The sequence below is a fragment of the Cavia porcellus genome, unplaced genomic scaffold (genome assembly GCF_034190915.1).
Source record: "Cavia porcellus strain 051 isolate PalLab524CR breed Dunkin Hartley unplaced genomic scaffold, mCavPor4.1 scaffold_15, whole genome shotgun sequence".
NCBI lineage: Eukaryota > Metazoa > Chordata > Mammalia > Rodentia > Caviidae > Cavia > Cavia porcellus.
Window position 1 is genome coordinate 12,042,896 of NW_026947498.1, and position 27,678 is coordinate 12,070,573.

The following is a 27,678-nucleotide window of genomic DNA, read 5'->3' on the forward strand; positions in this document are numbered from 1 at the left end:
ACTATACTAACATAGTACATATATTGGTTGAATTTGAATGTATATTGAGTTATGTGCAGTGTAAAAATTTCAACTTTATCTAGGCTGCTTCTCCTTTGAGTTATATTTTTTGAAATTTTAATTTACATATTTTGAAGCTTTGTTATTTAGAATTCCTGTTTGATTTTATTATGAAATAAAGCTCTTCAGTGATATTATTTAACATTAGCTCTTTAAAATGTTATTGTGTTGTGAGGTAGTCCTTCTTATCCCTTTGCATCATTTTTTTGTCTAGTTAAATCTAAAATAAAAAATTTTTAAATGGCATATTTTTCTATTTAATATTATTATACATAAACTTGGTTTACTTGTTTTTCATTCATCCTGTTTCATTCTTTTACCTTGTCTATCAATATTTTTCTATTTCATTACTATACTTTGTGAGATGAATATGCACTCTTCACCTACCTAAAGTTACTATACTTTTCTGGCTTCCTAATAAAGATGCAATGTACAAGTTTAATTCCTCTTAGTCCCCTTGCTCTTGTCACTGATATCGTAAACATCAGTTCATAAGGAAAAACCTTAAACATGTATTTATTCACTTATTCATACTTTCTGGCCCTCTTTTTTCCTGTAGTTATGAGATCTCTTTAATTTGGACCGTTTTACATTTCTTTTATGGAGGTTTGTTTGTGTCAGATTCTCAGATTTTATCTGAAGACAAATTTATCTTGACTTTCTTTGTAACAGGCACTGCAGTTGGGTTTAGTAGATCACTATTTTCAGCACTTTAAGGGTGCCTTTTCTTTGTCATATCCCTAAACTCCTGCTGATCTTTGCGGGTAGTCTTTCTCTTGTACTGCTTTTAAGATTTTCTCATTAACTATCGATTTTCAGTTTTACTGTGATACGACTGTGATACAACTGTGCAGTTTTCTTTGTATAAATTCTGGCTCGATTTTTTTTTTTTTTTTGTTTTTGGTACTGGGGATCAAACTCATCACCTTGTACTTGCCAGGAAAGCGCCTGGGCTGCTAAGCTAAATGCCTGGTAATTCTGGCTTGATTTCACTTAACTCTGTGATTTTTAGAGATCAATATTTCTTTTGCTTTAACCTCTGCTCTTTTTGAGTATTTAATAAGAGAATAATACCATCTCGTGCTTTTTTTAGTTCTTTTTTGTGTGCCAGTATGGATAAATTGCTTAGATGGGATTCTTTGTTCCTACCTCTGCTACATCCACTCTGCCACGTGTTGGTCATTTTGGGTATCATGAAATTTTAGCTGAACTTACACATTTGTCTTTAAAAGTATGTCCTTATTTTCTATATCAATTTCTCTTTACCTATTTTGTCCATCTTTCCCTTAAAAATTTAACATACCAATTTTCATTTTAAGTCCTTGTCTGTCAACTCCAGAATCTTGATCATCAGTATTTCTACTTGTACATTTTTCTCGGTTATGGTTTACTTTCCCTGCTTCACATACCCAATAATTGATTTAATGCAGATCGGATTTATGCCTAATGTCATCTATCAGGGAGTCCCTCTCCTAATTAGTCAGGCTGCTGGGGGTTGTGTTGGAGATGCTGAGTTGCTGTCTGCAAGTCCATTCCACTTTGGGCCCATTCCGTTGCTCCTGTGCTTCTAAAAACTGCCAACTGACCCTGGCGGGCCTCTGTTGGGCTAGGAAGCTCCGGCTCAGCGCTTTAACTTCTCTTCAGACAGACCTGTAAAACCGGGCAAGGGTCTTCGGGAGGCTGCAGCCTTGTACGCGCACACGCTGCGCGGACCCAACTCAGCCCCCCTCTGGCTCAGACTGCTGGTGTTTGCCCGCAAGCCGCGAGGTCCCGGCTTCCTCACAGGCTCTTTTCCAGGCCACTGCACCGGTCACCACTGGGGTCCTAGGGCCAAGGCGTGCACGGCTACAACCGCGCAGTGCGGTCTTCCTGATGCAGGGACTAGAGATGGCCACCCCCGCCACAGGCTAGCGCGCGGCCGAGCCACGCGAGATCGCTCACTCTCGAAGTCCCCGTCCAGTTCGCGGAATTCGCGCGGTCTCCCAGTGGCCGCTGCGCGAGCGCCGGAAACAACGCCTGTTCCTTGAGGCAGCGGTCACGCCAGAAGGCCTGCCAGGCACCACAGCAGCAGCCACACTCCGCTGTCGCTGACTTCGGAGCCGACACTCAGCAGCCGCACCCGCCTCGCTAGGCGTCGGAGTCGTCGCCGTGAAGCGCATTTGCATTGCAGGAGCTATAGGCCTGAGTATGCACAATGTACCTGTGTGTATCCTAAACCCGGGTTCGCCGTCTCTAGATTGCAAGGCACTTGCGGATTGCGCCTGCGCGGGACTTCACAGCCTTGGGCGGGACCCACTGCTCCGAGGATTTGTGCTCACTGCGCTTGCGCGGGTGGTGGGCGGTGGCACAGGCGCCGGGTGGGGTCCGGACGCCCCTCCGCGGTGAATGCTCATAACTCAACGGAGAAACGAGGGCGAGGTAGGTTTTCTGATGGGCAGCTCAGGCAGCTTTACCGCAAGTGAGGCAGTACATCCTAAATAAGGGGGCCTCGCCTTGCATATCGTTACTGGTGGACCCTTGCTTCCGGATCGTTTTCGAGACCTCCGCGAGCGCCCCTCCCACCCCATTGGGCTCTAAGCCCTGGGCCCTCGCGAGCTGGGCGCCTGTCCCGCCCACTTCCCGCGACCGGAGCTCTTCCTAAGGTGGCATCCTGGGCCAGCATTGCCCTCGCCGGTACCAGCGGGAAGTCTTTGAATGGGAGCCACGCCCTCCTGGCCCTCACCCGAACTTGTATTCTAGAGTTCCGTATACGCCCCCTGCTGCCGCAGCCAATCCTGGCCTAGACTGTTCTTTTAAATGTATATAAATTAGTATCAACCTTGATTTAGATGTCAAACACAATTTTGAACAAATAATTACTTGTAATGGTCAAATATATATACCCCAGAATTCGCTTAGAAAGTGAGGTTGAGGGGGAAAGGGTCTGCCTGAGCTGGCCTTGATTTTGCAGATGAGAACACTTTGAGGGCAACGCAAGTGTCTTTATTTACATTTTGAGGCAGAGTCTCACTATGCAGTTTAGGCTGATCTTGAGCTCACTTTGTAGCCCAGGTTGGTGTCGAATTTGCAAAGATCATCTTGCCTCAGCCTGCCTAGTGCTGGGATTACAGGCATGTGCAACCACCCCAATGTAGGCAGGGGATTTTAAGTGGCGGTAAAGCTAACAGTTACAGGGATAGAGTAGGCTTGGCTTTGCTGTCACAAATCAACATGGTGATCTAACAGAAAGTAACAAGCTGCAGATTAACACCGTGTAGGAAATAGAACACAAATTGAAGTTTGTATAATTTTTAAATGCTTTCTTTCACTTGTCCCTAAAGATTCCATTTCTGTACTGTTGACATACTTTTTTGGTAGAGGACTTACAGGTAAAGTGAATTTAGTTATCAAGCAGTGTAACATATACTTTGTGTTTCTCTTTTAAAGTAGAAATGGACGAGAAAATGAAATAATAAAAGCATCAGTTATGAGGCAGTGCCTAAGTGAACTATGGCAACATCGACTGACTGTCCCCAAAGTGAATTGCAGGTAACTGTGGTTCTGCTTGTAACAGCCTGCTTCCTGAACATGAACAGTGCAGAGTGCTGTGCACTGGCTCACAAGTGTGGTGGAGGAATGTTTCTTGTCCCTTGGAGGGTGGTTGTCAACAACAACAAGTATCATGCTTACATTAAAAGGGGAGAATAGTGGAATTCTGAACTGATGTAAGTACTTACAGGGAAATGCTTATCATGCTTCCAGTGGTGCAGACCTCCAGGGCTCCACATTTGAGGCCTAAGCTGGTTCTTGAGTGTTCAGTGAAGTTGCAGGGAGGTGCTGCAGATAGGCTTAGCATCAAGAGAGCAATTTTTGTGTTGTTTCTTTGCCTGTGGTACATGTAGAGTTTCATTCAAGTTAGTAGAATCATCTTAAAATTGGAAGAATGTTGATTATGTGCAGTTAACAAATGAATACTGTAATAAACTTTTAAAAATCATTTTTATGGGCCAGGGGTATAGCTCAGCAGCATAGCACCTGACTGGCAAGTGCAAGGTCATGAATTTGATCCCTGGTATCAAACAAATAGACAAACCAAAAAATTAATTTTCATCTCTGTACTGTCAATTTTAGTATTTTCCTTATTCTAATAATTGTTTTATCTTATTTGGTTTTTAAATATATAGTAATTTTGTTATTTGACTTAATTTCATTAGTCATTTTTGTTTTGTTTTGTTTTATCCTTTGAGACAGTCTTTCACTGTGCAGTTTACTCTTAAATTCATTTTGTAGCCCAGGCTGGTCTTGATCTTGCAGCAATCCTCCTGCCTCAGCTGCCTGAGTGCTGGGATTGTAGGCTTGCCCCACCACACTTAGCAAGTCTGTTTCTTAGAATTAGTCATAAAAATACTTTAATTCCACGGATGTTCTGTTTTTCTCTTGGGAAACATATATATATATTTGAAAGTTGCAGAGTAACATGGCAAACATAGAGTACAGTACACATTGTGTAGTTTTTAAAACATTTTGTCATACCTGCCTCATAATATACACTTATGAAATAATGATACTGTAAATAGAAGTTTGTTCCCTATATCCAGACTTCTTCCTCTTTCTTCAGAGGAACAAGTAATTTGGGTAATATCATGCTCATTGTCACCTGTGGTTACCCTTCTCATATAACTTTACTTTTGGGGGATTTGACCTTGTTGGTACTGTGGCATGCTCCTTCACTACTTTAGAGATTGTTGTATAAGCACACTGCATTTGCAAGTATTTATGCAGGTTCACTTTGTGTTCTTTGTGTGCACACTTTACCTTCACAGGTGAATGTGCAGGTCTGTTGTATTCCTTTCTTGCACAGAAGGTTGAACCGTGTTTTGTTTATTTCCTTTTTTTGCTGGACACTTGACATATTTCCAGATTTCTCCATCTTACATTGGCGTGTGTCACCAGTCTTTTGTCAGTTGTGCCCCAGGGATGGCATTGCCAGTGGAAGAAATTGCACACAATTATTTGCACTGGGGAAAGATCAGTTGTTCCCCCAAGTAACCACACTGGTTCACAGGTCTCTGGAGCTTACAGTAGTGCTGATACTTGACAGTATCAGATTCTTTAATTTTGGTCACTAGGAGGATTTAGAAATGATATTTTTAATTTCCCTAATGCCTGATGAATCTTGGTAGTTTTTCAGTAATTCTGTTAATGCACTCTCCACTACAGAAGAAAAATGTGATGATATTGGTTATTTTTGTTTTAGTATTTTTTTAATCATTAGTCTTTTGAGGGCTCTAGGTTCATTTATTTAGGATTTTCTTAGAGTATTTGATTTCTTGTTTTTGTTTCTGTTTTTGGTATGGAGATCAAACTCAAGAGCTTGCGCTTGCCAGGCAGGTGCTTATGCCGCTGAGCTAAATCCTTGCCCCAGATTTCTTGTTTTTACAAAGTATGTCTCTTCTGTAGTAATACTTTTTGCCTTGCATTTGCTTTTTCAAATGTTGACTTAACTGTAATAGCTTTCTTACGGTTAGTGCTCACGTGATATGTCAAGTTATATACACATTTCCTCAGCTTAACTTAGTTCCTTGTATTGAAAACATTTCTCTTGTAAAAAAGCTGAGTCTAGCCCTTGGATCTGTCTTCCTCCTGTAAAATGGTTTCTGCCCTTCAACTAGAGCATTTTAGTCCATTAACATTTGTTGAATGATTGATAGGATTTAGTCTTGTTCTTTCTTTTTTTTTTTTTTTGTACCAGGGATCAAACTCATTATCTCACACTTGCCAGGCAGGCACTTGGACTACTGAGCTAAACCCCTACCCCCTTTTTCCTTGTCTTGTCTTTGTTTATTTGTTTTTGTTGTTCCTTTTTGAGGCAGGGTTTCATATTATGGAGCTCACCATGTGAGGGAGGTGGGAAGGGAGTGGTGAACTGAAGTAGAGAGAATGTGAAGGACACAGTGGGATATTAGCAAAATACAAATATGGCCAATCAGTACTTTGAAAAACATGCTTGACAGTTGTAATAAAGGCAAATGGAAGTAATGAAAAGATATTACTTCCAGTGATGGAGATGAAGATGATCAATATCTATTACTGATGAAGGTGCAGTAAATTAGCAGTTGCCACCCACATGGCCAAATTCCACTCCCCATAAGGAAGTGAGAAGCCCTGCCCTTTTGGAGGCATTTGGCAGTAAAATCAAAAGTCATAAAGGCCTAGAGTCTTGATCCTTATCTTCACACTCAGGAATGTATTCTAAGAAAGTTGTCAGGTGCAGGAAGTGTGATTTATGTTTAAGAAAACTGATCTTAGCATAATTATAGAGAAAACTAAGAGTACAAATGTTCAAAAGGAAATTAAATTATGATAGTTCATAGACTAGAATACTAAATCAGTATCAGAAATAGATAGATTGGAGCTGGGTGTGGTGATGCATGCTCATAATCCCATCATTCTGGGAGGCTTAAGCAGGTCTAAAAATTCTAGCCCAGCTGAGGCAATTTAGCAAAACCTTGTCACAAAAAAAGTAAAGTGGTGGGTGGGTGGGGGGCTGGCAATGCCACTCAGTGTGAAGACCTTGGATTCTACCCCCAGTACAAGAGGTACCTTGATTCATGAACTTAATTCTCTGCACGATTCTGATCACAGTCCAACCTGGAGGAGCACCAAATCAAATTTCTCCATAAGGTCAACATTAAACCTAACTACTGACTTTGGATCAGTTCTTGTCCAGTTTGGTTTGCACCCAGAATCATAGAATTAAGTTTCTGAACTGAGGTACCACTGTATGTGTGTATCTGTTATAGTCAGGGGTTGTGAGGAGAACAATTAGAATCAGGACACAGAATTTATAATATTATTTTATGATGGTCACCCAGAGTTTAACACAAGAAAGTGCAGGAAATCTATCCACAACACTAAAGACCTGGAATATTCAGCCAAGGGTCTGAACCCCACAGCATTGTCCTGCATGCATCCAGATGAAAACCTAGAGCCCCTAACAGTGCCTTCCATTAGTCCACCTGGAGATCTAGAGCCCATGAGAAGGATTCACACCAGTTTTATGGATTTGTGCTGGGAAGGCCCAAAGGTCAGCAGTGGAAGCTAGAAAGTCTATGCCAGCAAGGTGAAGGAGCTGTGCTGGTAGGTTGAGGGTTCTATGTTGGAGCCGAGAACTCACACTCAAAATAAGAACCAGGGCTATCCTGAAAATACCACATCCATCTTCAGTGACGTGGAGGTCCTAAGCTCCTCTGCTGATAAAAATAGCCGAGTACATGCCAGAAATCCAGCATGATGAGTTTGTCCTGGAGATTAAACGGCATATGTCTTCCCCTCTGGAGCCAGGAAGTAATGCTCAATGTAAGGACCAGAACTCCCCCAAAGTGAACCACAGCCACTTTCACCAACAAGGTCCCAAGCTCCTCCGGAGACAATGGTCGAACTCATCCTGGGGAAGCTAGTCATGACAACTCCTCCAGGAGAACCAACTGCTCAAACAGCAACCCTTAGAGAAACCCACAGCGCCTCACTCATCTTCTCCATGTCTCTGTTTATGCCGACAACTTTCCTCAGGTAGAACTTCTATGCTCAGCACCATGCTGATTTAATTTAGCTGATGTTAAGTTGACCACAAGTTTTTAATCCATAACAGTATCTATACATTATATATGTTTAAAAGCATATTGAATATCAGGGAAAATATTCAGAATTAGGAATTGAGGAATAGATCATAAGGCAACTGTGTGATTCCAGCAAGTTCTCTGTGTATGTGCTAATGTACACTTTCTTCAGTCTGGAAGGATAAATACCAGTATGTTAATTGTCGTCTGTAATCCCAGGATGAGGTTACAGTATATTTTTGCTTTCTTCTATGTTCTTTTATATACTTACATATTCCCTAAAGTGGGCAAAAATTAGTTTTATGTTTAGGAATGCTTGCTAAAAGTATGTCAATTGGGATGGGTTGCCCTGTTGAGCTAGGATGTATGGCTTAGGGCTCTGCCACCTTTAGGGCTGTCTTCCAGGACTTTGGATCCTCATGGAATGTGGTAGAAGGCAGGGTTTCTCCAGATCTCGATAGAATGGGTCCCAGTGGGGTTGCCTGAGCTCCGTAAGTATTTATGGCAGTTTATGCCAGGTCACAACACCTCTTCTAGGCCTTTGGCTGTGCTGTCCAGATCTGTACTATGGAGAAAAGGTCTCTGGAACCCAAGCCCATGCAGTTTTTTTTCTTGTGTGTATTTTTACATTCAGGAAACATCATCTGTGTAGCCAAGGGTCCTAGACCCCTTTCCTTGCTGGTCCCATTGATATTCTCTTTAGGCCATATCAAAGATGTAAAATAAGGTGGAGTGAAGGTGACAGCCTCAGTTATGGTGGTAAAGATGACTCAAGGGATTTGCCTAATGAATCCTTAGTTATAGGAACCTTTATTTGAACCCATCCTAATCACCTGTATGGAAAAGAAGAAACTCCACGGTGCTGTCTTTGTGTCTCCATGGCAGGAGCAGGAAGAGGAGCCCATGGGGTTTGGCGAAGCCCAGCTCTTGCAGGAGAGTATGCAACCACAGCCAGAGGAGTTTGTGGCAATCGCAGACTATGCTGCCACTGATGAGACCCAGGTAGCTGTGCAACGTATGTGATGTATGGCTTTCAACATATTTGGTGGTAAAATCAGATACAACTTTTGCAGAGTCATAACAGAGTTAAAAAAACTGTGGGACCTTTTGAGCCATGTGGATCTGTGTATGTCCTTCACTTCCCAGCTTCACAGATTCTGACCCAGGATACCTGGTGAGGAATGGGGTCCTTGACCCATCCAGGGAGAAGTATCAGCTGCACTGCTTCTTTTGATTACACAGAAGGTCTCCAGAGCATCTGTTTGGAAGTTGCTTTCTTTAATATGTCATAGTGAGCCTCCTGTGACTTGAGTTCGCTGCAGCATAACAGTACGATAAAAGGCTACTGAGAAATTCTACCCAAAACCATTTGAAAAAATGTTTTCCCTTCCTGTCTGCCTCCCTTCACCTGCTTTCTGTCCTATTAAAATTTGAACCAATAGCTTTCCCACTAAACTATGTCCCAGTACTTTTTTTAACTTTTTATTGTGAGACAGTGCTTGATAAATTGTCCAGATTGGGCTCAAAACTGTGACCCTCCTTCCTCAACTACCCAGGATGCTGGGATTACAGATGTGTGCTGCTATGCCATGTTTGCTCTTTCTTTTTAAAGAGTATGAATTAAGCTGTGTCATTCTTTCAAATAGGTGTTCCACAAAACATCTCTTAAATCCTGCTGTGACTTTTATAATTTGTCAGTTGCTGGAATTACCTGTGGACCCTATTTGAAATCCCTGATTTAGTCACTGCTGACAGGAGTTTATCTTGAATTACTGGATTCTTTATTGGATTTTTTTCTTTTTCTTTTTTTATGTTAAAGAGAAAAAAATTTCAAATTGATAATAGGGTAACAATGTTAATACATTGTGTGTTGCTATCTGTAAATTAGTTATGCAAAGTTCAAGATATAGGCATTTATAGTATAATATTGTACAAACAATATTAGCGCAAGCCTCTTTACAATGAATCTTGTGTGTATGTATGTATATATATTTTCCCCTTCCTTTTTTTAATTGGATTTTAATGTCTGTCTGCTTCTGACTGTTTTGCAGCTCAGTTTTTTCAGGGGAGAAAAAATTCTTATCCTGAGACAAACCACAGCTGACTGGTGGTGGGGTGAGCGGGCAGGCTGCTGTGGGTACATTCCAGCGAACCACATGGGGAGGCAGGTGGAAGAGTACGACCCTGAGGATACGTGGCAGGATGAGGAGTACTTTGGCAGCTACGGGACTCTGGTATGGCCTTCTGGATTCCCAGCTCAGCTGGGTTCATGGCATATTTTTGTCTTTAGTTTTGGGCTCAAGATTTTCAAAAATAGTTTCTGGTCTGCTTATTCTGGTTGTTTAGAAAGAGTGAGGAACTTCCTGGTTGGCTGAGATCTCTTTAGCTACTGCCCAGCTCTGCCTTGGTGATGTGAAGGCAGCTGTGTGCATGTGCTTGTGCTCTATTAAAACATTATTTGGGACATTGAAATCTGAATTTCCTATGACTTTCATATATCTAAAAATCTTTTTTGTTTGTTTAGAACACACAAAAAATGCAGCAGCCTTTCTTAGGCTATACAAAAGCAGTTGGCAATGAACTTGACCCAAGAGCTGCTGTTTGTTGACCCAGTTTAGAGATATTATTTGAGTAAAGGATTATGAATTTTAGCAGTGTTTAAAAGAAATAATTCATTTTGCTTTAAAATTGAAGTAGAGGCATGGGGATTTAACTCAATGCCATAATTGCCTGTCTGGAAAGCGCAAGGTTGTGAGTTCAATTCTGGTACCAAAAAAAAAAAAAAAAAGTAAAAAATTATATAAATCAGGAAACAGTGATACCTATAAATAGCCAACTTACTAATGATTTTACTTTCCTGCTATAGAGAAGGGCCTGTGATGTATGGCTCAGACAACAGCACCTGTTTAAAGCTAGACATAAATGGCTATTTGTAGGGTGAAAGGTACAGAAGCATTTGAGTAGAGGAAGCAGATATAGTGACATTTGATCAGTTAAATAAAGGTTTGAATGTAGCAGAGTGGTAACACTGGGAGCATGGGTCTGTGCCTGGAATTGGGTGACTGTGCTTATCACAAGGAGTGTCTGATCAAGTGCTGTGTGGGAAGGTTCAGTGTGCAGCAAGCATCCTGTAAGTAACACCTGGGGTATGCTGTGTTACTGTTTAATAATATGCACTTAATTAATAGTTTACTGTGTAAATTAATACCTTTAATTTACTTTTTTGTATGTATGCTGTATTTCCAAATTTAAAATTATAATTAAAAGCCACTTATTAATCTACGTACATGGTTAGAACTTTCAGCCTAAATCAGCTTCCCTAGTCTGCATTCCCAGCACAGATAGTTGCTGCTTACAGATTTCTTTTGGTAAGGTTTATGGATACTTTCTGCCACAACTGTTATATATCTAAACAGTGAAATACTTAGAGCATTCTGTAATTTATTTGTGATAAAGCAGAAGATGATATTCTGCCTTAGATTCTTGCTACAAATACCTGCTAATCCATTCCTGGTAACTGGGCAAATGCCACATTTATCATAAATTTCAAGCATCTTCTATGGCATCTCTGTCGTGTTTTACTGATCCACTTATTTTTCTACTGTTCTTTTCATCACAGTAGCTGTGTAAATCTGAGAGTTAGGGTGGAAGCCATTCTAATTTTAGCATCTTCCTGATAGCCTTGTCATTTATTATTTTGAAAAGCTGCTATCATTTTGTGCTCCTAAGCCAGCTTGGCTGGAGCTGTGTCTGGAGCTGCATAGACTGTGAGTAGCATTTTGGGAGGCATGAGTCTCTGTGGTGTCTACTCATCTTTGCTCAAACCTTGTTTCATATCTCAGAGTTTTAAGGTTTTTGTACACAGTGGTCTACTTTTTGTGTTAAATTTACCTCTGGACATTTTGGGGTAGTTGCTGCTGTTGTAAGTATTTGATGCTGTGCCTGGTCCACTTCAGTCAGTTACTGAGGAGGGTGTCAAACTCTACCTGTAACTGTAACTCTGTTTCTTGCATTCTTGTTGATTTTTGCTGCTTATTGTTTTACGCTTTGTTATTAGGCACAGAAATATTTAGAATTATGATGTCCTTTTGATGAGCCAATTCCTGTGTCGTTGTGACCTGGAAACATGCCTTCCCCTGAAATATATTTTGCTTGACGTCGGTGTAGCTGCTCCAACTCTCCTTCCATGTTGTGAGTGTGGCATGCCTTCCCATCCTTTGTGTTTTGCCCAGTCTGTACTTATGTTTAAAGTAGGTGCTTGTAGGCAGATGAGTGGGCTTGATTTTTTTCCCTGCCAGCCTCCTCCCTCTTGCCCCTTTGATTTTATGCTACAATGGTGTCTTTGTGAGGAGCTGTGAGGGTCCTCATTCAGATTCTTGTGTGTGCCAGCCAGGTATGGGCACAGTCTGGGCAACCCTCCTGGGCTCTGTTCCTGCCTGGCTGCTTGTCTCCCACTAGTGGTGCTTCTTCTGTAGCTGGGTCTTGCAGCTGAAGATGCTGGGGTGTGTTGTATCCTTGCAGTGGCCTGGGGCTCTGCCAGCATCCTAAGGCAGTCTTTCTCTATGTCCCTGGATCCCAAGTGCTTTTCTTTTTTATCATGCAGCATTGGCCAGCCAGGGCTGTTACCTCTATCCAATGTATAATTTCCACCTTTCTCAGGCAGTCTAGGGGCAAACTTGTGTGTCATCTAGGACTGTTAGTTCCATTCCAGCTATAATTTCTGCCTTCCTCAGGCAGTCTTGGAGCAAACTTATGTGTGAAGAGGAGCTCATTTGTCCTCCCTGACAGCTTTCCTGTGACATGTTCAGTATTCTCTTATGATAGATAGGTGGTAAGGTGATAAGGATGCACCATCCCCCTGACTATGGGGGAGATGTCTGCTCCTCCATCTGGAGTGGTCCCCATTGTTCTCTGTTTACTTTGCTCCTTGGGAAGTATAGGGAGAAACTGCAAGTGGTACTGGACTGCACTGGTGGTACTGGACTGCCCTCTGTGGCCTCACAGTGATGCTCAGTGTGTTTCCTTTAGAAACTTCATTTGGAAATGTTGGCAGACCAGCCCCGAACAATGAAGTATCATAGTGTCATCCTGCAGAACAAGGAATCCCTGAAGGACAAGGTCATCCTGGACGTTGGCTGTGGTACTGGAATCATCAGCCTATTCTGTGCACATCATGCACGGCCCAAGGTGGTGAGTTGGGTACAAGGTTACACTGCAGGTGGTGTCTGGGTCTCATAGGTGCTGTTACCAGATTGGTGGTGGATGAATTGGTGGTCCTGGTGATGAGGCTCATGTCAGGCAAGTGGTGGCTGTGATGAATGGGCAGGTCATGTACAGCTAGGAGTGGCATGGGGTGGAATGGAGGTAACTAAGTAAGCTGTGCTATGGGATATGTATTTTGAACTGCTACTTCAGTTAAATGTAGAACAAGTTATATCCTGGAGTCAGTGTTGTGCCTCCCTGCCCTCCCTTCATGGCGCAGCTCCAAAGAGCCTGACAGTGTACAAGATGCTGGTTTAATGGTAGAAAGTACTGAGAATTTGCTGGCTGGACCAGCTACAGCTCCCCCACCAGCAGGTACCCTTTGTGTGAGACTGGTCTAATTGCCCCTCAGGCCACTGTGTTCTCAGACAGGCTGCTCTCAAGACAGTGATTAGATTTGCTCAGTGAAGGGAAGCTGGGGGAATGGTGGGTCTGTTCACCTGAAGCATGGATGGGTGGCAGGTGAAAACTGCTAGATGAAAAACTGCATTTTTCCTGGACATCACCCGAGGAAGTTAGGGGCAGTGGCACCACCCACTGCTATTCAGTACCGTGCCATTTTCTGTGCTGACTGTGATCTAGGAGGAGGGTAGAGGACACAGGCCACTGCATGGGGTCAGGGTGTGCACTGCTGAGCATGTTGCTGCTGCAGGTATATGCTGTGGAGGCCAGCGAGATGGCACAGCACACGGGCCAACTGGTCCTGCAGAATGGCTTTGCCGACACCATCACCGTGTTCCAGCAGAAGGTGGAGGATGTGGTACTGCCTGAGAAAGTAGACGTACTGGTGTCCGAATGGATGGGGACCTGCCTGCTGGTAAGGGCTGGCCTGTGCTGACCAGGGGCAATGGGGTTTTGGAACTTCTGTACCTAAACATCCCAGCCTGCCTCAGGGATCTTCAGAAATCATCATTAGCTTTGATTTTTCTCCTAAGGTGAGTTTATAATTAATTTCTTTTATAAAACTGGGTCAGTGTCTTGGATTTTTAATTGAATAAAAAAATATCTGTGTAGGAAGCTAAGTTGAAGTTAATGTCTTTTTTGGGAGTCATAGAAACTGCCTTCCGTGGAATGTCACTTTCTTGTGAGTTGTAGAAACTGCCATCCCTGGGCGCCTGTGCAGTGACCCAGAACTCACAATGAGGTGGTTTCTGTAGTTAGGTTTGCTGAGTCTTTCATTCCTATCTCCTCACTTTAGGTTTCCCTGTGATGCTTGAAATCTATAGTTAGTGATTGTGAAACCTGGTATTGTCCTTGGCAACCACTTACCCTGGTCTTGCTGGGTGTCGGCTGGACTCTTGTGGTTATTTTCTAACACAGCCTGCCTTTGTCTGTCACACTGCCAACTTGGAAGAAAGTGGTGGCAGGTGAGTGAGAGCTCAGGCTTTCATTTGGGGAGACAGGAGTGTAGTCAGCCAGAGATAAAGGTGAAACAATAGTTACGAAAAAACAAATCCTTCTTCACACCACAAACATTAAACTTGAGGGTAAAGAGTTGTTTAAGACGAAGGAAATGTAGAACTACTAAAGTTTTTCTGATGTTAGGGTGAGAAAGGTTGTTTAAAGAACAAAACATAAACAGAAATATTTGATGAAAAATTACCATTTATACATTAATAAATTATTGTAAAGTGAGTGAAACTATTCTGTTATAAGAATTGCAGCTTATGTGACACAAGGAGTTCCAGCAAGGCATGAAGAAAGCAAGAGATGAGTGTCCCACGGGAGTATGGAGAGAGACGAGAAAAGCAATGAATGATCCAGAGAACTGCAGAAGACAAAAAGAGACTCATACAGTATCATGAGAGAATAAGTTATTTTTGCCTTGCAGAGTTGTCTGGGCAATCATCTAACATCTGACAATCTCCAGAATTGTAGAGGTTTGGGGGAGACGTGCACCATTATGCACACTTTTGGGGAGTGAGAGTTGATACAGCTTCTTGAGGTAAAATAGGGCAGAACATGTCAAAAAGCATTAAAAATATTTAGTATATATGCTGCCAAAGCAAGCACAAAAAAGGCGTTAACATTTTTTAAATGAGAGTATTCTAAGGAAACAGATTTTTATAGAACTTTATGTTCAAAAACTTCATGGCAGCACCATTTTATTCAAATAAAAGGTGTAGTAGTAATAATTGTGACCATCCATATGATCAGTAAAGTTATGTTTTAGAAAAATTTTTACTAATTGAGCTAAGATTTGAGGACATATTGATGTTTTTTTTTTTTTTTGTTTTTGGTACCAAGGATTGAACTCATGACCTTGGCTTGCTAGACAGGTACTTATGCCGCTGAGCTAAATCCTCAGCTTTATTGGTGATTTTAAAGTGCAAGGAGTATGTGCAGCATGATTTCAGTTTTGTTTTATTACATTACATGCAACAGTGACCTGGCTTCACTTGTAGGTAGGATGGAGAGGAGCATCTTCTCCTCATTCAGCTGTGAGTTATGGCAGGCTCAAGGTCAAGGGTTTTGTAGTAGCAACAGCCTAGGGGAAGAGACAAGAATTGGAAGTGTTTCTGAACTGATCCTGAGTTGGTCACTCCCCTTTCTTGGGTCTGTATCTATGCTAATTAAACAACTTGCATAAAGTACACTGATTCCTTTGAAAACTGCAGACTTTACCATACCTTACCCAGATGAAATAGATAACCTGGATGCTCCAGTAACTAATGAACTCATCCTTAAAAATCACTAGTGGCAAACCTATGGCATATGTGCCATAGCTAGCTGTTTGTATCATTGTAAACTCTAAAATCATCACTATCTTAGGCTGATGTTACTGGTGAATTTTACCAATATATTTAAAGAAGAAAGAACACCAATTCTGAACCATTTTAGACAATAGGAGAAGAAGGAATGTGTGTCAGTTTGTTTCATGAGTTGAATATTGCTGCAATACCAAAACCAGAGTTATTGTAAAAATACGAAAACTATAGACCAATAATTCATGAATATAAATGTAAAAATCCTCAAGAAAATATTAGCAAATTTAATAGTAATATGATAAAGGGATAAGACTACAGGAAATTATCCTTGGAATGCATACCTGGTTCAGAATTTGAAAACCAATCAGTGTAAACTACCATATTTACAGACCAAAGAAGAAAATCACATAATTATATTAGTTAATACCGAAAAAAACCCCGACATATTTAAACATCAGTTTAATCCAGCAAACTGTGAATCGCAGGGAACTGTCTCTCTTCATAAAGAGCATGTACAAAACTCTGTAACTGACTTCATACACAGGAGGGAAATAATTGGTACTTCTTCCCAAAAGAGTAAGAACAAGACACTGGTGATCATTCCTACTTAATACAGCACATGAACTTCTAATTTACACAAAAAAGAAGAAATAAACAGGTTGCAAAAGAACCATCTTTATTCCCAAATAATATAGTTATCTTTATAGGAAGTTCTAAAGAATCTACAAAAATATTTCCTACAACTAATAAGTAAGATTAGCAAGGTTACAGAGTAAAAGCATTGTTTTTATATCCTGAAAACTGGAAACAAATTAAAGAAGCAGTACTACTTATAGTAGCTCCACAAATATTAAATACCATGCTAAGAACTGGATAAAACATGTGCAAGAACTGTATGTGAGAAGCACAAGGTGTTGATGGGGGAAGTCAAGAGACCTAAGGAATTGGAGAGACACAGTATGCTGGACCTGGAAGGCTGAACCTGGCAAGCGTCCATTTTCAGGGTGATTGACTTAGTCCAATTTCAGTCAAGAGTCAAGTAGGTATTTTCAGTAGATATGTGGTAAGTTTGTGTGGAATGTAAAGGAACTAGAATAGCAGCACAATAAAAGAGAAACTCAAGGCTAGGTGTGATAGTGCATGCCTATAATTCCAGCACTCGGAGGGCTGAGGCAGGATCGCCCTGAGTTTGACCTCAGTCTCTGTTACATAATGTGTTCAAGACCAGAAATAAATAAATAAGTTAGAAGAATTATGTGCTTGATTTTAAAGCAACTGAGGACAGTGTGGCATTAATGAAGGGTTAGACACAAGTCAGTGGAACAGTGTAGGGAAATAGATTTCTACAAATGTAGTCAGCTGATTCTTAACAAAGGTACAAAATCGATTTAGTGGAGAAAATGTTTCCAGCAAAGGTTGTTGAATAGTTGGCAAACATATCCAGAACCAAAAGGAACCAACCTAGACCTCACATCTGATACTAAACATAAAATTGATCCTAGACCTAAGTGTGTAAATATAAAACTGAAACTTTTGGAAGAAATTATAAGAAAAAAGTCATTATGACCTGGAGAGAGGCGGAGTGTTAAGTATGGGTTTGTTATGGCTTGTATCTGGATGTGTCTGTTCCCAAAGCTTATGTGCTCATAGCTGGGGCTTTTTTGGAGGTGCCTGGATCTAGGGTATGTGAATATGGATTAAAGGTGTGTAATAACTAAAGGAGTCTGCTGACTTGTTTAGATTTGTTCTGGGTGTGGCTGATGGGAACATCTTCCTTGAGTATGGGTGGTGCTAACTTGTAGGTTTTCTAGCCTGAATGAAATAAAAGAGAAGGAGAGTCTTTGTGATGCTGCTGCTTTTGTTGCTTCCTGCTTCCCAGCTGCCCTGCTAAAGACTATTACTTACGTGCTGTGCTGCTTTGCCCTGCTGCCCTGCCAAACCATCAGGTCTGGGAGCCAGCCAGTTTTGGACTGAAACCTCTAGAAAATATAAGCTAAAATAAATCTTTCCTTCTTTAACTTTGGGTGTCAGGTATTTTATCCAGCAATGAGATAAGTAGCTATGACAGACTCTGAGCATGATCCATATGTTTTAGATGATAAATTGGATTTCATTATGATTAAAATATTTGTTCTGTAGAAAATCATGTTAAGAGAATAAAAAGGTAGGCTAAGGTTCAGAAATACTGTAAATCATACATCCATTGTGTATCCTGAATATACAGAGAAAAATTTCAAAACTTGACAGGAAGAAAACAACCCGGGAAACAATGGATAGAAAACTTGGACAGCCTCATCAGAGTGGACATACATTGACAGACAATCACATGAAGAAAGTTTCAAGGGCAGTGCACCTTCAGACCACGGTGAGAAAACAGCTGTTGAGGAATGGCTGAAATGAGAAAATGCAGCTGTAGCAAGTGCTGGTGAGGATGTGGAGCAGCTCACCCTTGTAGATGGCTTTGGGAATCACTGTGGGCAGGTTTGGGCTCCTCCAGTGTTTGTGGCACTCGCTTTGTGACCCAGAGTCCCTTCCTGGCTGTTTACCTGGGAGAAGTGCAAGCTGTCTTCACATGGAAACCTATATGGAATGACTGTGATTTCCAAAAGCTGGCAACAGCCGAGGAGTCCTTCAGCATGTCAGTGGATATGCTGGCACATCCACTCAATGGAGAGAATCCTTCAAAGCATACAGTCCAGCAGATGAACCTGGGGACCTTCCACTGAGTGAAAGAAGCCTGTCTCAAAGGCTCCTAACCATGTGACTGTGTTCCACATGCTGTGCTCCAGAAAACACTACTGCAGGGTGGAGGCCTGATCAGAGGTTTCCAGAGTCTGGGTTGGGGAGGGACTGGCTGTCAGGAGACTGTTTTGAGGTAGTGGGTTGTGTATCCTGACTCTGGTTGTGTGTATACAGATGTACACAAGTGCCAGACTTCATATAGGCTGTATAGTAAGAAAGAACAGTTTGCTGTATGGTAGCAAAAACTAAAATTTTTAAGTTATGTATATGGATATGCATTTTGTGTATGTAGATTTGTATCTGTAGGAAGAATTTAGAGATAAATTGCAGGGCAACAACAGTGATTCCTTCTAGACACCAAGTTTACTTGTGATTTTTAACTTGTTTGTGCATTTCTGAATTTCCTAAGTTTTCAATACTGAACATTTTATTCAGTAATAAAAATCTGCTCAGATTTTTTTTTTTTTTTTTTTTGAGACAGGTTTCTTACGATATAGTTCAGGCTGCTCTTGAATTCCACTATGTAGCCCAGGCTGACCTTGAACTCCCAGCAGTCCTCTTGCCTCAGCCTCCTGAATGCTGGGATTATAGGCATGTGCTATCACACCTGACTAAAATCTTTTTTGATTAATTAAGAAAATCAGAGTCCTTCTGTTGTTTCCTGAGTCTAAGGACTCTTGGCCTCAGTCTCACCCTATTGCTCTCTTTATTCCCTAGTTTGAAGTGAATTCTTTTCAGACTGGAAGCTTGACCTTGGGGCTGTGGATCCTCTGTCACAGAAGTGACCCACTGTCCTGACACTGGGAGATGGAGTGCACCTGCACCCCTGATTCTAGTGTCCAGAAAGGACCTCTGCTCATTTGCCTGATCTTCCAGTGCTTTTGGAAAGGTTTCAATCTCAGAGTAGTGAGAATTCTGCAAATGCCTTCTACCAAACTGATCCCATTCAGCCCTGAAAACTCTCCCTGGCTGTTAGACACCCTTTAGTTTCCAGTCCAGCAGGAGGGGATATCTTGACACACATCTGTGACTCTAGTTGTGGGTATAGAACAGACCCTTCTCACCAGCCTGACCTTAGTAGGGGAGGCTCAGATGGGAACTCCCAGGTGGATTGTTACTTTGTGACCCTGGTGACATGTCCCTGTGTGTCTCACCTCCCATGCAGTTCGAGTTCATGATTGAGTCGATCTTATATGCCCGGGACACATGGCTGAAGGAGGACGGGGTCATCTGGCCGACCACTGCTGCCCTGCACCTGGTACCCTGCAGTGCTGACAAGGATTACCACAGCAAGGTGCTCTTCTGGGACAATGCCTACGAATTCAACCTCAGCGCACTCAAGTAGGTGTGCATTGTGCAGCCAGTTCTGGAGGGGAGTGAGTTGCTACCCTGAGCTGCTGGCAGGGAGGGAAACACTGGGCTGGTCACACTGGGCTGAGAGCCGTCCTGAATGCTGCATCTGTTTCTGCACATACCTGTGCCTTCTCAGAGGTTATCCAGGTAATTCCCTGGGAAACATCGTGTCCTTGAAGGAAAACTGTCCTTTATTCACCTAGCAATCCTGGACGAACCTTGTTGAGATTTTGCGCTGTTTCCTCCTCTGCCCTGGGCTGTTGCTACACAGTTTTGGATCTGTGAGAAGGTTGTTAGGAAGGTCACGTAGCACTCCCTGCTCCTGAGGGAGGTCGGAGAGGGGTGAGAGCTTGAGGAAGAAAGCCCCGCCTTCAGAATTGGGCTCCCCTGAGTTATTCTAAACTCCCTGCATGTGAAAACTTTTGTATGTTGTTTTTAGAGATGAAGTAGGAATTGAAATGTCTTCAAATTAAGTTCTCAAATATAATGGAAAAAAAAGTGATGTTTAAAAATTAGGCTTTCAAGCCTGGTGTGGTGATACATGCCTGCACTTCAGTATTCGGGAGGCTGAGGCAGGACGATTGTTGCAAATTCAAGACCAGCCTGGGCTACAAAGTGAGCTCAAGGCCAGCCCACACTCCTTAGCAAGACCCTGTCTCAAAAAGGTAGGAAACAAAAAACAAACCAAAACAAAAGTTTAGACTTTCAAAAATAATGTTGTTTGGGCGGAGATTTAGCTCAGTGGCATAAGCGCCTGCCAGGCAAGCATGAATTCGATTTCCAGTACAAGAAAAAATAATGTTGAGTTTTAAAACACAAGTGTTTATTCCCAATGAGAGCTATAAGCATCTTCTGACACACACTGTGATACTGGGAATTGAATCCAGGGTCTCTGTACTGAGCTACATAACCAGGTTTTTAATGTTTTATTTTAAGACACCACCTTACTGAGTTACCCAGGCTAGGCTTGAATTTGTGATCCTCCTGTTTCAGCCTTCTAATCCCAAAGTACCAGGATTATAGGAGTGTGCTACCATGTCAGACTGAAAGCTATAAATCTTAATGAGTGTCAGAAAATATGTTGGTGCTTCCTAGTGTTTTGCAAAGAAAGCAGAACTCTGAAATAATTGCCTTTCTGGTCTTCAATACACAGACACATTTTTGTGGTTGAGCCTCGGGTTCCAACTCAGGCAATTTGCTACTGAGCCTTGTCCTGTTGAGTGCAGCCTCTGTTGGGAATGGTGTGGGAGAGAGTACTGTGGACATTCAAGAATGGCCTCATTCACCAGGAAGTACTGTTGCTAATATAGGGGTTCAGAGTGACCCCTCTGGAATGGCAGGAAGCCAGGTTTTTAAGGCTAGGCTGACAGGCTGGATCCAGTTGAACATTACCTCTGTGCTGGTGTCATAGTTTCTCAGTCCTCGTGTCACAGATCCAGAGTCTTTATGAGTGGAAGATGGTTTTGTTCTCAGGAAACCACAGGTGTCAGATACAGAACAAGGGTTAGAGACTTTGGGGCATAGTCCTGAAAATCCTCCACCTTGGTCTCCTTAATCTCGAATGGAGGGAGCATATATAAATTCAGGGTAATCAGCCTTGTTTTCCCAACTTTTAGGCAGACACCCCTAAGTGATTAACTTATCTATTTGCAGAGATGAGAAGACACTTAGCCCAAGATTTATAATAGCAAAGGATAAAAATGAAAGTCAGTCCTTGTTTTGTTCCTAGTTACCTATTGGGCACGTATAGGCCCAAGTAAAGAGTCATAGTTCAATAGCAAAACTGGCTTTTAAATCCCTGGCTGTCACAGGAGAAAACACAAATCTTGTTTTTAATGGGCATCAGGTAAGGGCTCAGGATTCTGTTTTTCCATCCCTGAGGTAAGCTGTATGTTACTGTTTTTTTATAAAAAGAAAATTGCTATGTTTACCTGCTTCAGAGATAAGTAGATTCCTGTTCACTCTTTAGTCCTCCATTTAGTTTGCTATCTCCATTTAGTTTGTTTTGAGATTCTGAGTTTTTTCCAACCCCTTGCCAATACTGTGAGCTTTTTATTAGCATACTTAAAAATGTTATGTTCTCTTGATCTGAAGTTTGAAATCCCAGGCTTGTGGGGATCTTATCTGTAGTCAGTGATTTAAATTGAGAAGGCAAATCACATTTTTGCTTTTCAGGTAGCTCCTAGCTGCTTGTTTCTAGCCTACTAATTCAGTACAGTGGTACCTTGGTACTTGGGAGACATGTTGCATACCAATCCAACAAAATACGTCAGGACAAAATTTTTGTGCCAGAAACTGTCACATATCAAATTTGATGAGTTTCAAAGTACTGGGGTGTCAAGATATGACTGTATAAAAAACTTCTGGTTCCTTAGGTGAAGACCAGATCAACCTGGGCTTCTGCTGATAATTGTATTTGGGGGAGCTGGAGCAAAGCATGGAGCTTCTGGGCTAATTTTAGTTAAAAAATTCAAATATAAAAGAAAAATATAAAGATATAAAATATTCTCCAGTTAATATATGGAATCATTGTTTCCTCAGTCAGAATCCTAGAGGGGATAGAGGGGAGATCTTTCACGAGGTGGCTGGACATTTCATCTGGGAGGACCTGGGAAGGAACTTGACTGCCAGGCTTTAAAATCTTTGCAGGGCTAGAGTAATTATGCACTGCTATGCCAGAACGAGAAACAAGCCAGTAAGACAGAGCAGAAAGCATGGATCGGAGTATTTTAGGACATGAAAAGCTCCTTACAAATCAGGAGAGTGAGGGTGGATTTGATGGAATCTGTGTGTTAGAAATCAGCAAAAAACAATTACAAGATAATAAGTAAGAGCAGTACTTGCGAATAGGTCTTAGACTCTATTAAGAAAAGATGAATATCCACACAAAGTTCTAGTCATGTCACTTGAATAATCAAGTCACAAAAATGAGTCAAATTGCTGATAAATATTTGAAAAACTAGAATGTTATTATTAAAATAAATGCTGTTTTTGCTTACTAGATGAGCAAAGAATAAATTAAATTATAGCATGTGTTTGTCTGGTAGCAGCTGCCTGCATACCCAGTAGTGCTCGTGGTGCAGATGGGCTTTGTATCCCTAGAGCTGCACATCGAGGGCCTAGAACCTCAGACCCACCCCACTCCCAGGGTTGCCCACTAGGGTTGGTCACTGTGTCATGGAGTGTGTGCAGAACTCAGCACAAGCAGCTGTGCTACAGATGTATGTAACCTGCTATACATGTACCTGATGGGTATCCAGCACTGTTTAAAAAAATCATGGGTATCTAGGAGTATAATAGTACATTTGTAATCATAGTTAATTGGTTCAGGAGGTATGACAGTTACCACTGTCCATCTCAATACAAGCATCTCTCCAAGGTTCCTACCATGTATCACATTCATTAAGAGAAGTTTTAGCTGGAAAGGGCAGTAAATCACGAAGCAGTCAACACTAAGTTGTGAATCAGGCACCAAATAGGTGATAAGTACTGGTACAAAATGTGACAAGTTTGACAACTTTTAAAGCTGTTGAATATCAAATTGTGACTTTATGTGATGGTATCAGAAATTGTTTGAGGTAGTAAAATTGGCAGAACAAACTATTTATATAAAATGCCATCTCTTTCGTATTAGTAAGTATATGTATTAATAAGTATGAAAAAAAACCATACTGTATATCAAAACATAAAGCCAGGAGGATGAATAATTGAAGGTTTTTCTTTATACTTGTCTATATTTTCCAGTTTTGTAAAAATTTGGAATTATTTTTATCATTAAAAATATAATCAGAAATATGTGCATGTAATCTTTATGAAAACACTGGCTTATGCTTGCTATTCCAGAAGTTACTGCTCTGCTAAGTCTTAAAGAATTTTTGTGGTGAACAACATGGCTTTGTGGCCAGCACAAGTAGGAAGGCATGCAAGACCACGAGGTTTGTCAGACCTGTGTGGTGGACCCACTGTCCATATTAACACAAGCATCTCCAAGGTTCCTACCATATATCACATTCATTAAGAAAAGTTGGTCACTGTGTCATGGAGTGTGTGCAAAACTCAGCACAGGCAGCTGAGAAGCAACCCTGGGTTGCTTCTGTGTTCAGTGTGTCATAGATTCACAGGAGGTACTTGAGAGAAAATAGATCCAAAAACTAAAGAAAACACACTGAACACTAACCTTATGGGTAATGGAGTGATGGCTGGCATCCTTGTGCTCAGTCCCTGAAAGGGAAATCCTCATGACAAGTGAGGCTCAGGTGGGGCTTAGGGCAGCAGCTTTTCCTCCAGGCAGGTCTCACGCATAGGTCCCTTGGGGCAGGACCTCTAGAGCAGGTCCCAAGGGCTTCCCTGAGCCCAGGCACCAGACTTGGTGAACTTCCTGCTGCTGTTGATTTGTGAGCTCTTTGCTTCTGTCAGATGTGTTACAAAGCAAGATCTCTGGGTTGACTTTGAGCCCTTCCTTTGCCCTTTTCCTTCAGATCTTTAGCAATCAAGGAATTTTTTTCAAAGCCCAAGTATAATCACATTCTGAAGCCAGAAGACTGTCTCTCTGAGCCCTGCACCATACTGCAGTTGGACATGAGAACCGTGCAGATCTCTGATGTAGAGGTGAGGAGAAGTGACTGCTCCCTTGCTGCCTGTGACACTTGGCTTGCGCTTGGCCCATCACAGGCCTTCAGCCAGTGTGGGGTGTTGGTGACGGTTTTATGAAAACAAGTGAGTGAATTCATACACTATTTACTATTAAATTTTCCAGTTTTTCCTTTTTTATGTTTCATTTTGATTTTTAATTTTTCACATCATTTTCTTTATAGTTAATCTCTTTAGCATCTTTGTTTATTTTTAGATGTTTAATATTCTTGTCATCCTCAAAATCCCTTAAGTTATATTCTGTGTGTCGTGGTACAGTATTGGAATTAAAAATTCTTTCAAGGATTTTTAATTACCATTGATAAAATTCCTGATGTGTTTTCTTTGTGACTCCCACATTGGTTTGGTCATCCTGGTGTGTTTTCAGGGACCCAGGTGGGGTCCATGCTGAACAGGCAGCCTCTGCAGTGCTGGCAGGACTTTGGGTCATGGGGGTAGAACTTGAACCAGGCTTATGCAGTGGAACCTGAACAGACTGCAGGGACTTGTGTTTGGGTCTGGGCTGTGAACCCTGTGGATTGGGTTGGAGCTGTGGTTAGGATTGGGGGTGAAAGATGGTCTGGGACTTGTGATTGGGGTTGTGTTGTTTGGGTTGTGGTCGAGGTTAAGTTGGGTTGGGTTGGATTGGGTTGGGGTTAGTATTGGAGTTGGACCTGATTGCAAACTGTGGTTTGGGTTGAGGTTGAGGTTGCCTAATGGGGTCAGGTTTAGAGATGGGTTTGGGTTGCATTTGTGGTTGGATTGTAGTTGAAATTGTATTTGGGGCTGGGCTATCAACAACCCTGTGGGTAGGGGTCTAGGTTGGATTAGGGTTGGGGTTGTGGTTGGGCCGGGCTACATGGCTCCAACACTGTCCTGTGCTTGATGCAGACCATGCGTGGGGAGCTGCACTTTGACATCCAGAAATCCGGGACCCTGCACGGCTTCACAGCTTGGTTCAGTGTGCACTTTCAGAGTTTGGAGGAGGGCCAGCCACAGCAGGTGCTCAGCACTGGCCCATTGCATCCGTGAGTGTCTATGGGGGTATGTGGGTGTGTGTGCACAGGGAGAGGATACAGAGCCTAGACAAGCCTGGTCCCCTTTGCCATGCCTTGAATATCACCTTTGCCCCAGAAGTGGACCCCTTGGCCTCCTATGGTAAATTGCCGCCAGGTGCTCTGGGAATGGTAGCACAGGTCTTGCTGCCTTCCAGGATTCTCCTAACTTGGCATAGGCAGCAGATGGGAAATCAGGTGGATGGTGAGTGTCTGGGGAGTTGCTGTCAAGGTGATGAGGTCAGGGAGGAGAGGAAGAGCAGGGAGGTTTTGGGAGATAACAGAAAGTGACCCAGGCCAGCCTGCATGTGGGCATCAGGCCCAAAGATTTGGAGTGTTTCCCACCTCCCTGAGAGAGGATCCTGCAGTGTGACTCCATCAGCATTATAGCTCTTTTCTTCACATTAAATTTACCCCTCAGAAGTGATAATTTGGGACTTGAGATATACTCAGTCTATATCATTCTTTTATGACTGTAAATAACCTTGGCATCAGCAGCTGGGGGAGGGCCGAGTGACCCTGGTTGTGCAGCATCATCCATTGTGGGTTTGAGAGCCTGTGCTTCCTGTCCAGTGGGCTTCCTCACATATACATCCTTACCTCTGGGAACCTCACAGGCTCTGGAGGAATGTTCTTACCACTATGTCTGAGCTGGGTATTTGCCTCTGTTGTTGCTTTGATACACAGTGGTCCATAAAGACCATTTAGATCGCGGGCCTAGATGTGGTTTCTCTGTTACACTGAGAAGTCAACCTCTGTGTTGCCAGGCTCCTAAGGAGGTTGCAAGGCATCTAGGCCAGGTCACTTGAGGGCCATATCATGGATGGCAGATCAGGCTTGCAAGTATCTTGCATCCTGTCTTGCAGCACCACACACTGGAAACAGACCTTGTTTATGATGGATGACCCAGTCCCAGTCCACAGGGGAGATGTGGTCACAGGTTTTGTTGTGTTGCAAAGAAATCCGGTATGGAGAAGGCACATGTCGGTCACTCTGAGCTGGACTGTGACTTCCAAACAAGACCCCACATCTCAAAAAGTAAGTAAAATTGTAAGAAATAATGAGTTAAGGGTGCTGTCCTCACAAAAACAGCTGAGTGGTGATAACTATGGCAAAGGTTTTGTTTATACCTGGAAGGTTGCCTGCCATTTTGTACCTTTTTAAAATCTTCACACAGGAAGTGGATGCTCTCATTAGTTTCATTTCTCTTTGTCTAGTGTAAGAGGTGTAAAGTTCAGAATGGTAAGTCATTTCTTTAGATGACACAGTCAGTGGGAGGAGGGACCCACACACATTGGCAGGCACCTTTCACAGCTCGTAGGCTGCAGTTGGTCTAGACATGTGCTGGGGGCTGAACGGCCTCTGTCTTCCACATGTGAGGTGGTGGTAGAGGGCAGCTCTGCCTGGAATAGGATGTTGGGGACTGCTGGGGGTGCTCTCAAGCCTCAGGGCTCAGGGGCTACTGGAAAACAGAGAAAACAAAAATAATTTTATGGTTTCCCTTTACTTTTTAATGACTGATTTGTGCTAATTTTATACTCAAAAGTTTAAATGTTTGTTGTTTAAAAAATACGTACCTGAATCCTATTCTCTTGTCCAGGGTTAAATTACTATGAATTGCCACAGGCATACCATTTGATGGGTTTGTTCTCTTTTATCTCTTCCAGTTTGGAGAAAAAGTTTTTCCAATCTGGAGATGACAGTCAACAAGCTGCTTGGGAAGCAGGGTGTGTCCCAAGGAATGAGGATGTGTCTGGCTGCCAGCACACTCACTGCGAAGTCCTTGCCTATTCCTGTCACCCCAACCCCTTCCTAGCCTGGCAGGTGACATTGGGATCCTCTCTAGGCAGGAGCTCCTGCTGCATTTGCCCAGTGTCGTCCCTCTAGAGTAGGCTGTGTCCCATGTGTCTGCTCTGTGCTGCCCACACTGCTGCCTGCAGGTGGTTGTCATTCAGTGTCCTAGTTAGGTGTAGTTCTAGACTCATCAGACACACGCAAGCAGCCTGTGTAGCCTGTGACAGTGACATTCACACATCATGTATCAGTGGTGTCCCCACTGCCCTTGACTCAGCCACTCCCTGTGTGGACGTTGGGCTGTGGAGCTGGGTGGTAGGGGATGGGGCCTTGCAGTGCTGCTATGGCTTGGCCTGAGAGCTGGCAGTACATGTGAGGGTCTCTGTATGTGATGGCTGTGTGTGTAGGTGTCTTCCAGGTAAATTATGTGTTAGATATAGTACTTGCTCAATAAATATTTTTAAATGAAGTAATGCT

The 27,678-nt window shown here is 42.4% G+C and overlaps 1 protein-coding gene across 15 annotated transcripts; it reads left to right on the top strand.

Annotated features, from left to right (window-relative positions):
• Window positions 1-1,964: 1,964 nt before the first annotated feature.
• Window positions 1,965-27,670, top strand: Prmt2 (protein arginine methyltransferase 2). 15 transcript variants are annotated; one of them, XM_063224704.1, is made up of 12 exons: window positions 2,038-2,478; window positions 3,487-3,588; window positions 8,544-8,660; window positions 9,710-9,892; window positions 12,687-12,848; window positions 13,573-13,737; window positions 17,853-17,993; window positions 19,536-19,711; window positions 24,202-24,331; window positions 25,244-25,380; window positions 26,274-26,445; window positions 27,075-27,670. In XM_063224704.1, the coding sequence occupies exons 2-12, from the start codon at window positions 3,550-3,552 to the stop codon at window positions 27,105-27,107; spliced, it is 1,455 nt and encodes a 484-aa protein (XP_063080774.1). In that variant the 5' UTR covers window positions 2,038-2,478; window positions 3,487-3,549; the 3' UTR covers window positions 27,108-27,670. The 15 variants fall into 15 exon arrangements, 10 of the variants coding, with proteins under 10 accessions (XP_063080780.1, XP_063080781.1, XP_063080782.1 ...); XM_063224703.1 differs by having other exon boundaries at window positions 3,490-3,588; XM_063224707.1 differs by having other exon boundaries at window positions 2,038-2,262; window positions 3,490-3,588.
• The last annotated feature ends 8 nt before the right edge of the window (window positions 27,671-27,678 follow it).